General features: G+C 50.9%; 1 protein-coding gene across 1 annotated transcript; it reads left to right on the top strand.

Annotated features, from left to right (window-relative positions):
- Window positions 1–7849: 7849 nt before the first annotated feature.
- PPM1M (protein phosphatase, Mg2+/Mn2+ dependent 1M) lies at window positions 7850–12364 on the top strand. Its single transcript, XM_086367706.1, has 10 exons — window positions 7850–8129; window positions 8771–8894; window positions 9036–9290; window positions 9741–9853; window positions 10197–10281; window positions 10374–10492; window positions 10630–10693; window positions 10927–11034; window positions 11138–11286; window positions 11595–12364. Exons 1-10 carry the CDS (start codon window positions 7906–7908, stop codon window positions 11737–11739), a joined length of 1386 nt encoding a protein of 461 aa, XP_086223832.1. The 5' UTR covers window positions 7850–7905; the 3' UTR covers window positions 11740–12364.
- Window positions 12365–13018: the final 654 nt, after the last annotated feature.

Here is a 13018-nt window from a genome sequence, read left to right as displayed (position 1 = left end):
TTTTTTAAAACGGAAGAAAAAGTCTATATAGAAAAACCCACAGTCAAAATAAAAACAGAAACATAAAACTGTTCAGTTCATTTCAGTTCAGTCACTCAGTCATATCTGACTCTTTGTGACTCCATGAATCGCAGCACGCCAGGCCTCCCTGTCCATCACCAACTCCTGGAGTTCACCCAAACTCATGTCCATTGAGTCGGTGATGCCATCCAGCCATCTCATCCTCTGTCGTCCCCTTCTCCTCCTGCCCCCAATCCCTCCCAGCATCAGGGTCTTTTCCAATGAGTCAACTCTTCACATGAGGTGGCCAAAGTATTGGAGTTTCAGCCTCAGCATCAGTCCTACCAATGAACACCCAGGACTGGTCTCTTTTAGGATGGACTGGTTGGATCTCCTTGCAGTCCAAGGAACTCTCAAGAGTCTTCTCCAACACCACAGTTCAAAAGCATCAATTCTTCGGCACTCAGCTTTCTTCACAGTCCAACTCTCACATCCATACATTCACCACTGGAAAAACCGTAGCCTTGACTAGACGGACCTTTGTTGACAAAGTAATATCTCTGCTTTTGAATATGCTATCTAGGTTGGTCATAACTTTCCTTCCAAGGAGTAAGCGTCTTAATTTCATGGCTGCAATCACCATCTGCAGTGATTTTGGAGCCCCAAAAAAGAAAGTCTGACACTGTTTGCACTGTTTCCCCATCTATTTCCCATGAAGTGATGGGACCGGATGCCATGATCTTCGTTTTCTGAATGTTGAGCTTTAAGGCAACTTTTTCACTCTCCTCTTTCACTTTCATCAAGAGGCTTTTTAGTTCCTCTTCACTTTCTGCCATAAGGGTGGTGTCATCTGCATATCTGAGTTTATTAATATTTCTCCCAGCAATCTTAATTCCAGCTTGTGCTTCTTCCAGCCCCGTGTTTCTCATGATGTACTCTGCATAGAAGTTAAATAAGCAGGGTGACAATATACAGGGGCGGTGGCTGAGAGGAGCTACCCCATGCCCGAGGTCAGGGGCGGCGGCCGAGAGGAGCTATCCCATGTCCAGGGAGTGGCAGCTGCACAGACGCAAGAGGGCTGAGAGCAGCTACTCCACGTTTAAGGTCAGGAGGGGCAACCTCATCCAAGATAAGGAGCAGCGGCTGCGCTTTGCTGGAGCAGCCGTGAAGAGGTACCCCACGTTCAATGTAAGAGAAACCCAAGTAAGATGGTAGATGTTGCAAGAGGGCATCAGAGGGCAGACACACTGAAACCATAATCACAGAAAACTAGCCAATCTGATCACATGGACCACAGCCTTGTCTAACTCAATGAAACTAAGCCATGCCGTGTGGGGCCACCCAAGATGAGCGGGTCATGGTGGAGAGGTCTGACAGAATGTGGTCCACTGGAGAAGGGAATGGCAAACCACTTCAGTATTCTTGCCTTGAGAACCCCATGAACAGTATGAAAAGGCAAAATGATAGGATACTGAAAGAGGAACCCCCCAATTGGTCGGTAGGTGCCCAATATGCTACAGGAGATAGAAATTCCAGAAAGAATGAAGGGATGGAGGCCAAAGCAAAAACCATACCCAGTTGTGGATGTGACTGGTGATAGAAGCAAGGTCCAGTGCTGTAAAGAGCAATATTGCATAGGAACTTGGAATGTTAGGTCCATGAATCAAGGCAAATTGGAACTGGTCAAACAGGAGATGGCAAGAGTGAACGTCGACATTCTAGGAATCAGCAAACTAAAATGGACTGGAGTGGGTGAATTTAACTCTGATGACCGTTATATCTACTACTGTGGGCAGGAATCCCTTAGAAGAAATGGAGTCCCCATCATGGTCAACAGAAGAGTCTGAAATGCAGTACTTGGATGGAATCTCAAAAATGACAGAATGATCTCTGTTCGTTTCCAAGGCAAACCATTTAATATCACATAAAATTGTAACTGACTACAAATAATATACTTGCAAATCACTTCAAAATAAAGAGTTTATTTATTTTATATATAAAGAACTCTCATACATCAATAAGAAAAAGACCAATAGCTCAGTAAGAAGACTGGGCACAGGATACAAAAAGACCATCTATAGGAAATGAGCTGCAAATAATGTCTCTCAAATCTGTGAAAAGTTGGTTATCTTCTCCTATTAAGTGAAAGTCAAACTAGACTTGCATATTTTTTACTTACAGGTAAAAATTAAAGGTATGTCTGTTCAGTTGCTCAGTCGTGTCGAGCTCCTTGAGACCCCACGGACTGTAGCCCAGCAGCCTCCTCTGTCCATGGAATTTTCCAGACAAGAATACTGGAGTGGGTTGTCATGCCCTCCTCCAGGGGATCTTCCCAATCCAGGAATGGAACCCACAACTCCTGCATCTCCTGCATTGACAAATGAATTCTTTACCACTAGCGCCACCTGGAAAGCCCTTAGGTAAAAATTAAAAACTTTATTACAAAACTGCAATGGTCAAAGGATGGGGAAATAGGCTGATTGGTGCCACCTTCGTGTAGGACAATATCTACAAATTATTACATGTATTCCCTCTCCCCCTTTTTCTTTTAAATTGTGAAATTCACATAACATAAAATTAACCATTTTATACTGAGCCTGTGCACCACAATTAGAGAGTCCACGCATTGCAATGGAAGATCCTGCATGCTACAGACTCAAGAGAAGCCAAATTATCTAATTAAAATAAGCAAACCCTAAAGGGACCTCCTTGGTGGTTCAGTGGTTAATGAATCCACTTGCCAGTGCATGGGACATGTGTCTGATCCCTGCTCTGGGAAGATCCTCACATGTTTCAGGGCAGCTGAGCCTGAGTGCCACAACTACTGAATACCACCACCACCACACCACCAACCCCCGCCTGGAGTCTGTGCTCTGAAACAGGAGAAGGCACTGCAACGGGAAGCCTGCAGTGAAGAGTAGCCCCCGGTCGCCACAACTAGTAAAAGCCTGAGCTTTTACTAGAGAGTTCACATGCCACATCTAAGTCCAGCACGATGAAATAAATAATACATTAAAAGATTAACCATTTTAAACTGAACAATTCAGTATGTCCACTATGTTGTACAACCACCACCTCTATCTAATTCCAAAACATTATTTATCACTCCAAAATAAAACTCTATATTCATTAAGCAGTTACTTCCAATTCTCCCCTACTCTCAGCCCCTGGCAACCATCAGTCTCCTCTCTATTTCTATGGATTTACTTACTTTGGATATTTAATACGTTGTTCAGTCGCTCAGTTGTGTCTGACACTTTGGTGACCCCATGGACTGCACGCAGCACGCCAGGCTCCCCTGTCCTTCACTATATCCTGGAGTTTGCTCAAACTCATGTCCATTGTGTTGGTGATGCCATCCAACCATCTTAGAAACATAAAATATGTGACCTTTTGTGTCCAGCTTCTTAATATAATGTTTTGGAGGTTCATCTACCTTGTACAGTGTATCAGCATTTCATTCTTTTTATGGCTGAATAGTATTCCATTGTGCATATGTGCTACTGTTTGTCCATCCATTCATCCAGCTGATGAACAACTTGGGTTGTTTCCAACTTTTGGCTGTTATGAATAGTGTTGCTGTGAACAATGAATGCCTTTGATGCCACAATTCTGTTAGTAGGAACTGATCCTACCAATATGCCCACACAAAAAACTTGTAAAGCAAAAAAATAGAAAACTATTCAAATGTTCACACTGGGGGACTAGCTACATAAAGTCTGCATGTTTGCAGAGACTGCTCGGTAGCTCCCACAAGGAACAAGGCAGCTCTTGAAGAACTGATGCAAGAAAAGATAAAGGTATCTTTATGAAAACTGCACATGCAGGATACAGTGTAGAGTATCCTATCATTTGTGTATATATATAGATATATATATATATATCTCCAACTCTTTGTGACCCCACGGACTATATAGCCCACCAGGCTCCTCTGTCCTTGGGATTCTCCAGGCAAGAATAGTGGAGTGGGTTGCCATTACCTTCTCCAGGGTATCTTCCTGACCCAGGGATCAAACCCAGGTCTCCTGCATTGCAGGCAGGTTCTTTACTATCTGAGCCACCATAGAGATACAGTTTTTTTTACCCATTCATTCATTGATGACACACGTTTTTTTCCATGTCTTGGCTATTGTAAATAATGCTGCAATAAACATGGTGGGGCAGATAGCTTTTTAAGGTAGTGATTTTGTTTTCTTCAGATAAATATCAAGAAGTACAATTGCTGGGTCATACAGTAGTTCTATTTTTAGTTTTTTTGAGGAACCACCATACTGTTCTCCTTGGAAGGAAAGTTATGACCAACCTAGATAGCATATTCAAAAGCAGAGGCATTACTTTGCCAACAAAGGTCCATCTAGTCAAGGCTATGGTTTTTCCAGTGGTCATGTATGGATGTGAGAGTTGGACTGTGAAGAAAGCTGAGTGCCGAAGAATTGATGCTTTTGAACTGTGGTGTTGGAGAAGACTCTTGAGAGTCCCTTGGACTGCAAGGAGATCCAACCAGTCCATTCTGAAGGAGATCAGCCCTGGGATTTCTTTGGAAGGAATGATGCTAAAGCTGAAACTCCAGTACTTTGGCCACCTCATGCGAAGAGTTACTCATTAGAAAAGACCCTGATGCTGGGAGGGATTGAGGGCAGGAGGAGAAGGGGATGACAGAGGATGAGATGGCTGGATGGCATCACTGACTCGATGGATGTGAGTCTGAGTGAACTCTGGGAGTTGGTGATGGACAGGGAGGCCTGGCGTGCTGCGATTCATGGGGTTGCAAAGAGTCAGACACGACTGAGCAACTGAACTGAACTGAACTGAATACTGTTCTCCATAGTGGCTGCACCAATTTACCTTCCCAGCAACAATATATGAGAGTTCCCTTTTCTCCACATTCTTCCAGCACTCGTTGTCCCTGGTCTTACGTGGTTTTGTTTTGCTTTGCATGCACGTGCACAGCATGCCCTTGACACCTCTGGAAGGATTCACTAGAAACTAGCACCATTGTTTGACTTAAGGGAAGGAAACTGAGTCATAATGAAATGTATTAAATATTTTAAATTAAATCTAAAGTCTTGTTAAGAACAGATATGGAATTCAACAAAAGCCTTTTCATTGTGAGTGAAAAAAAAAAAAAAAAACAAACACAGCCTAAAAATGGCCCTCTATCCCTCACAGGCCAGCTGGGTTAGCTGAGGAGAGGTCTCTGGCCAGGAGGGGGCAGGCTTGAGTTCGCTCCAGCAGTTGGGAGAAGGGTGTCATTGGAAGTGAGGAATTGCAACTTTCACTTTTCACTTTCCTGCACTGGAGAAGGAAATGGCAACCCACTCCAGTGTTCTTGCCTGGAGAAGCCCAGGGACGGAGGAGCCTGGTGGGCTGCTGTCTATGGGGTCGCACAGAGCTGGACATGACTGAAGCGACAGCAGCAGCAGCAGCAGCAGGAGGACTCAACCCAGAAATGAAGACAGACCCACCCCAAGGAACCTCACCTACAACTTCAGACACTAGACACAAGAGCCTGGAGGCTTCTGGAGACAGAAAAAGGCAGACACGGGCCATTCCAAAGTCCTGGGAGTGATGGGGTACTGGATTTCAGCAGCAGTAACAGCCAAAAAAACAATGACAGAGCAGTCAGAAAGAATTCTGGACCGAAATATTAAAAAAAAAGCAAAGGCAGGGACTTCCCTTCTCTGATGGTCCAGTGGTTAAGACTCCATGCTCCCAATGCAGGGGTCCAGGAACTAGATCCCACGCATTGCAAGGAAGATCCCACACGTGCAACTAAGACCTGGCACAGCCAAATACATTTTTAAAAAACAAAAAGCAAAGACAGAATACAAGCTCTTTCAGACTTACAAGGACCCAGAAAAATGACCAGAATCCAGTCAACCTTTCTTAGACATACCCACCACTTTGCTGAAGCAAAATAACAGAGTAAACCAAGAGAATCAGTCTTGGGATCCAGACAGGAGCAGAGGCTCCCGGGAGCCTATGGAACCATAGAAGCCTGGGTAGCACTGGAGGAATGCTCAGGCCCCCTTGGAACAGGGAGGATGGGATTGCCATCGGATTCTACATGGCTCTGAAAACTCAAAATAGTTAAGGTGGGCAACAGACCACCTGTGACTCCTGGCTGCCAGGAGTGTCTCTGAATACACCTAAGAGAACAGGATCTTCATCCACCCGGGGAGTCTGAGATGATAAGTGTGGGGAATAGACTGTTTGCATTGGTGCCTCTGGTTTTAGACTTTAAAAGCCTATGAGCCATTGGCTGATGGGATGAGGTGGTCACCCCACTGATAGAATTGGGTTTGCCCCACTCTGGGTCACTGGTGCATTTTGTCCCAATGACAGGTTGTAGCTCAGGTGTCCTTTAGAAAGCCTTCTCTTTGTCCCCTTCCCCTTTGAAGGCTGATTCAAGCGTCGTCCACCAGGACTTCCCCATCACTACAGGTGAGCTCATTTCCATTAGTGCTTTTCTCTTGCTTGGGGTCTGACACACCAAGTGGGGACAGTAAATTAACTCCCAGGCTAATTTAGCTTGGCAGTAAGTTAGCTTCCAGGCTAGCTGGAACTGAGTTACTTGAGGGACAGCTTGTTCGGCACAACTCCCCTGCCCCAGGAACCATACTCTGTGGGTGGGGGGAACTCCCAGTGGGGCAGGGCTGGCCTCCAGGAGGAAGTAAAGACCAGTGAGCAAGTGCTGGGCTTAGGCATGGAAGCGAAGGTAGGGACTGCTCCTGTAGCACACCCTCCCGCCCCCTCCCCTGCCCCAGGGCCCTGGGTTGTGGGGCCTCAGGGGTTTTGAGTGGTCAGGCCTGTCTTCCCAGAGGAGGAAAGGGGAAGAGAAATCCCCTGTGGGGGCTCTGAGTCAGCTGCACTGTCATAGTGGAAACAGCACAGCTTTGGGTGTCAGGACACTTCCCCTCTGTGGGCCTCAGGAGTCCTTGTTCTGAGATGGAAGTAACAGTCCTGCATGGGAAGCTGGGCTTCAGCGGCAGAGGGTGACAAAGCACTGTTAACATGCAGGTGTGAAGGGGGACACAGCTGCAGACCCCATGGTGGTAGGCAGCCAGGAGTCAAGAGGCTTACATCTTGCCCCCAGCCCAGATGAAAGTCTTTCACTTCCCTTAGTCACAAGTCTCAACTCTGACTAGTTGGGGTTTCGGGGACCAAGGATTCTGTTTGCCCATCAGTCACTTAACACTCTAGTGAGGCCCCTGCTGTCTGTCTAGAGAGGACATCTTGATCGGAGGCACAGTGTTTACAAGACTTGGCCTTGAGGGTGGGAGTGGACGCTCAGGATAAGGAAGGCCAGGGTGACCACCAAGCCCGGTCTGAAAGTGGAGGGTGCCAGGCCAAGCGAGTGAGGCACGCAGGTCACCTGAGGGAACACTGTGCTCTGAGCCTCTTACTCAATGTGTCAGGCGTGTGACACCTCCAAGTACATCCTGTTCCCATCTTGCCCTTGTGTAAGGTTCCGGGCTAGCAAGAAGAGACCTGAGTCTCTGCCATGGACATTGATCCAACCTGGAAGCCCCGGACCCCTACAGCCTCCCTGGGCGGGGAGGAGGCACTTTCCCTCTCAGAGGCTCGTGCCCCGTACGGGTGGGTGAACCTCAGCCTGCTCAGGTTCCTGGGTGAGCGGAGGCCAGCCTCTTTGTCTCTCTAGGCTCAGTGTTCTTGCCTGTAAAGTGGGGTTGATAACACCATCGGCTTGTCGGTAGGTTTGATGGCACCCAGGCCGCGCACAGGCTCCCTCCCGGGCGGCAGGGAGGTTGGGGTTTGGGGGCGTCACCGCGCAGCCGGCTCCGCCCCGCCCCTAGCCCGCTTCCTCCTCCCGGGACTAGTGGGCGGTGCCGTCGGCCCAGCTTCTCGCCCGGCGCCCCGCGGGCAGCCCCCGGCCAACGCGCCATGTCAGCCGACTGGTTCCGGCGCCGCTTCCTGCCGAGGGGCCAGCTCCCCGCGCCGCGGCCACCCCGGCCCCGCACCAGCCCTGTGCCCTACCGGCGGCCCCGCTTCCTGCGCGGCTCGGGCTCCAGCTCCGGCACCGCCGACGCCTCGCGGCGCCCGGACGCCCGGCCCGTGCGCAGCCCGGTACGGGGCCGCTCGCTGCCCTGGAACGCAGGCTACGCCGAGTGAGTGCCCGGCCCCAAACGGGCCCCCGCCCGAACCTCCCCCCTCCCCGCGAGTCTTATCCTGAGGCCGCGTCCCCCACCCCATGATCCCGCCCGGGGTCCCGTGCTGACGACTGAGAAAACAGGCTCAGCTGAGTGAAGGATCCCGCGCCCCCGACCTTGTGGATAACTTCCTCTGGGTCCCTCCCGCATCCCATCGGGCAGGACCTGCCCTCTCAGCCCAAAAACCTACCCCCTCAGGCTTCCAAAAGAGGTAGTGTCACTGGGCAGAGGTCCAGCGTTCTGGGCTTTGGAGAGTCCTTCCACTCCTCACACACACACATCTCACCCTGGGTTATGGCTGAGATGGGGCAGCCGATAGGCAAGGAAGCCTCACACCTCCCTAGGCAGCCTTGCCCTTACCTCCCAGCCCAGGACAGCAGGTAAGCTCCAGAGGGGCTGAGTCCTGAGTTTTGCCTTAGCTGTGAGATCACTGAACAGTTTGCAAACTACCAGCATTTGTTTGTCCAGGTGTGTGTTAGGGACAGCACGGTGGCTATTGCTCCAGAGGGAGGGCTCCCTTCTGTGTTTCAACTGTTCTCTGTGCCCATGGGGGCAGAGGTGTGTCCCTAAAAGGGTCACTGATCACATCCTGGCCTCAGAATCATCAACGCAGAGAAATCTGAGTTCAATGAGGATCAGGCGGCCTGTGGGAAGCTGTGCATCCGGAGATGTGAGTTTGGGGTTGAAGAGGACCAGGAATGGCAGACCTTGTGCTCAGAGGAGGTGAGTGCAGCTGAGCCTGAGCCCCTCTTATAGACTGGGGCCAGGACTGCAGACTGAGGTTCTTGCCCTAGTGCCCCATTTTCAGCCAGGGGACAACTAGGGAGGCCAGGCAGATCCTGATGCCAAGCCCTTCCTGTACAGTTCCTGACAGGTCATTACTGGGCACTGTTTGATGGGCACGGCGGTCCAGCTGCAGCTATCCTGGCTGCCAACACTCTGCACTCCTGCCTGCGCCGGCAGCTGGAGGCTGTGGTAGAGGGCATGGTGGCCACTCAGCCCCCCATGCACCTCAGCGGCTGCTGCGTCTGCCCCAGTGACCCCCAGTTTGTGGAGGAAAAGGGCATTCGAACAGAAGACTTGGTGATCGGGGCTCTGGAGAGTGCCTTTCAGGAGTGTGTGAGTGTGACCTTTGGCTGGGGAAGGAGGGAAGGTTTTATCCCCAGGGATCTGAGGGACTCTGGGTTAGGGGGGTGTCCCTGCACTTAATTGTGATCACCCTGGATCTTCGGATTGAGAGGATAAAATTGGGTTGTTATTAAGCAGTCATCATAACCTCTATTTCCCCAGCACTTCCTATTAATATGTGCTAGGTGCTTTTACCTGTATTATCTCATTGTACATCCTTTAGGTCCCTGGTTTCTCTTCCTCACTGTTTAGAATATGACTTCCATACCTCCCCAAGGATATATTTAGATCTCCTGACCACAGGGATCCTGGAGTCATAGCTAGACTTTGGGCAGGGACTGCCATGCTTGCTGGTTGGGAAGTGCGCTGTAGGGTGGGGCTTGGGGACACTGGCACAATGGCAGTACAAGCAGCAGCTAAAGCAGCCTTGGTTTGCCCCAGGATGAGGTGATCGGGCGAGAGTTGGAGGCCTCAGGCCAGGTGGGTGGCTGCACAGCCCTGGTGGCTGTGTCCCTGAAGGGAAAGCTGTATGTGGCCAATGCTGGGGACAGCAGGTGAGTGAGCCCTGGAAGGTGGGCAAGGTGGGGCGAGCAGACGGGCAGGAGAGGTGGGGGGACAGTGAAAGGGGGCTGGAAGTGGAGAGACAGAAATGAGGAAGATTGGCTGAGTTGTTTGTGTACCGGGCATGTGTCAGATGCCAGAGGGGCAGGGACCAGGTCAGACGGTTGAGGCTTTACCCTGCAGGACTTAAGCAGTCATGGAGGGGCTTTGAGCAAGGGATTGGCATGGGCAGAACTGGCCCCTGGTGGTTGGAGGAGGGGCCAGCAGGAGGGAGGCCATGGGTAAGGATGGAGGCTGCTCCACAGACCTCTCCGTCTCCTCTAAAACTTCATCCAGGGCCATTCTGGTGCGGAGGGATGAGGTACGGCCCCTGAGCTCTGAGTTCACCCCAGAGACTGAGCGGCAGCGGATCCAGCAGCTGGTAGGTGCTCTTAGTGGAGGAGGATGTGGATGCAGCCCCAGCTCCTGGGCCACCAGAGGGAGCCTGATCTGAGCAAGGCCTCCCTATCCCAGGCCTTTATCTACCCTGAGCTTCTGGCTGGTGAGTTCACCCGACTGGAGTTCCCTCGGCGACTGAAGGGGGATGACTTGGGGCAGAAGGTCTTGTTCAGGGATCACCACATGAGTGGCTGGTGAGTGAGGTGGGGTTGGGGACACTGTGGGGAGGGCCCTGGGGTCCAGGCTCAGCTGGGTGGCCTGGGGCAGTCCCCTTCCACGAGGCAAGGTGGGCCCTGTTGGCCTGGGTTGATGCTGGGTCTGCTCCTGGTAGGAGCTACAAGTGTGTGGAGAAGTCGGATCTCAAGTACCCACTGATTCATGGACAGGGTAGGCAGGTCAGTAAATGGCCACTCCGAGAATCCCTCTTGAATCACCCCCTGTGGAGGTGGGAGCTCCTTTGTCCCTCGTGGGGTGGGGGGCCTTGGCTGAGGTCCTAGGGGCTGCTCCAAGGTCACAGGATGTTTCTCCCTCAGCCCAGGGGCCCATGGGTCACAGTCCACCTGTGTGTGCTTTACGTGTACATTTTCTGGCGCTGTTTGCTATCACCTCACACCTCTATTATTTCCAGGCTCGGCTACTGGGAACCCTGGCCGTCTCCCGGGGTCTAGGAGACCATCAACTCAGAGTCCTGGACACAAATATTCAGCTCAAGCCCTTCTTGCTATCTGTCCCACAGGTGAGGGGGCCACAGCACTTCCATCTGCCCAGTAAGGCAGACAATGCAAGGTTGGCGGGAGCTAGGAAGGGAGCAGTGAGGAGACCTCAGACTTACCTTGCAGGTGACTGTGCTCAATATGGACCAGCTGGAGCCCCAGGAGGAGGATGTGGTTGTCATGGCAACTGATGGGCTTTGGGATGTCCTGTCCAATGAGCAAGTGGCACGGCTGGTGCGGAGCTTCCTCCTTGGCAACCGAGAGGACCCACACAGGTACTGTAGTTGCTGGGATCTGCCTGGACCTGGGTTAGTACCAGCAGCAGCATTAAGAAGTACGGAGAAGACAACACAACAGAGGAGTCCGGCTAAGAACAGTTGGCCAGGACTGGAGCTACCTCAGGTTTCCTGGGGGTGACTGTGGGTCCTCAAATTCTCTGGGTCCATACTCACATGGTCCACACAGTCAGACTGCACTGCTTGAGTTCTCAAGTGTCCAGTGAGAACTGGGTGAGCTCTCCCTGAGGGCTGGCCTTGCCTCTTTGATCTGGCCCCAAAGTACATCTGCAGGATGGTCCCCACAGGTTCTCGGAGCTGGCCAAGATGCTGATACGCAGCACACAGGGGACGGACGACAGTCCTATACAGGAAGGGCAGGTGTCCTACGACGACGTCTCTGTGTTCGTGATTCCCTTGCACCACCAGGGCCAGGGGCACAGTAGCCGCTGAGGATTCAGACACCGCATCCCAGAACCACTAAGGGGCCAGGTGCGATATGGGTATCCCTCCACCACGGTCAACAGCAGGTCTGCCTGCCCCAGTCCCAGACCGAGCCCTGACCCCAGCCTATTTCAAGGTGCGCATTTCTACAAGGCAGTCAGAGCTGGAAGAACATAGGGAGTTCCCCAGGTCCCCACCCCTGCCAGGCAAAGAACGCTGTCAATAATAATGTATGGCAGTCACTTGACATTAGGATTCCACGCAAGGCTCCTCGGAGAAGATCCTGAACAGCCTCAATACATTATTCCCAAATGGGGACAGCTGGACTAAGTGCATTGGCCAAGGATGCCAGAAAGGGCAGACAGCCTGTGGTTGGATCCAGGTCTCTAATGCATGAATGTCACTGAGATCCTGGTCTGCTCCCCTCTGTGCTGGAGGAGAGGCACGGACCCAGGGGCTATAGTTGGGGGAGAAACTAACGGGCAGAAGGAGCCCCAGAGGTGGCTGAGTGGTGAATGCCCTCATCACTGCTCCTGACTGCTCCTCTCTGGCCCCAGCCCTGCCCAAGGCTGATGCCTCAACAATGCCCTTGTTGCTTCCATCACCTCCCTATTAAATGTTTATATGCAGAGAACCCTTGTGAATTGTCAATTGCTGTAAAGCTTGGCATTATAGTACACTTTTTGCTTTTTCTCGTTCTCTTCTAAAATAAAAAATCAGTCTTAGCCTTAGCTCCACCTTACAAATTTCCTATAATCAGCACTGTTTTCTCTGCAGCCTCCCTAGTTCCCAGCTTGGGATGAGCCCCAGTGAGAGAACTGCTGCCCGGGAGAACAGAAGGGAGGGTCCCCACTGCTGGCTGTGAGTTCTGGGCTTGAGGTACCAGAGGGAATGCCTTTGGGTTTTTAAAAAATGCAAATTATAGTAGTTTTAGTATAAAGTTTACAGTAAATTTAGAATAAAGCTAGACTTACTGACCAGAGACAAGTTAGTTGGGGCTCCAGAGCTTGCTGTTTCATGAGTAGTTTAGTTCTTCAACTTCCTCACAAGACCCCTTTTTATCATCCAGCACTGGCCAAGGCTTAGATGCTTAGTATTTGTTGAATTTCATAACCTCAGCCTTATCTAACTCCTCCCTCATCTACTCTTACTTTGGTTTACAATTGAGATTAATTCTTACCAGGCAACTCACAGCCTTAAACTGCAGCCAGAAAGGACAAGGACCACTAAGCCCCAATATGATGGTGAAACTTGTTTATTTAACACACTGGGGAGGCTCCCAGAGCTC

The sequence above is a fragment of the Bos grunniens genome, chromosome 22, assembly GCF_055505025.1.
Source record: "Bos grunniens cultivar Pamir isolate PY7600 chromosome 22, Bosgru_T2T1.0, whole genome shotgun sequence".
NCBI classification, from domain to species: domain Eukaryota; kingdom Metazoa; phylum Chordata; class Mammalia; order Artiodactyla; family Bovidae; genus Bos; species Bos grunniens.
Note: the sequence above shows the minus strand (reverse complement) of the source record. Positions and strands in the feature narration are given on the sequence as shown.

Bases quoted from the DNA above. Each gene is read 5' to 3' on its own strand.
- PPM1M (XM_086367706.1), top strand. From the start codon at position 7,906: ATGTCAGCCGACTGGTTCCGGCGCCGCTTCCTGCCGAGGGGCCAGCTC. The intron at 8,130-8,770 runs GTGAGTGCCCGG...TCCTGGCCTCAG, and splicing joins TGGAACGCAGGCTACGCCGA to AATCATCAACGCAGAGAAAT. The intron at 10,694-10,926 runs GTCAGTAAATGG...TATTATTTCCAG, and splicing joins TTCATGGACAGGGTAGGCAG to GCTCGGCTACTGGGAACCCT.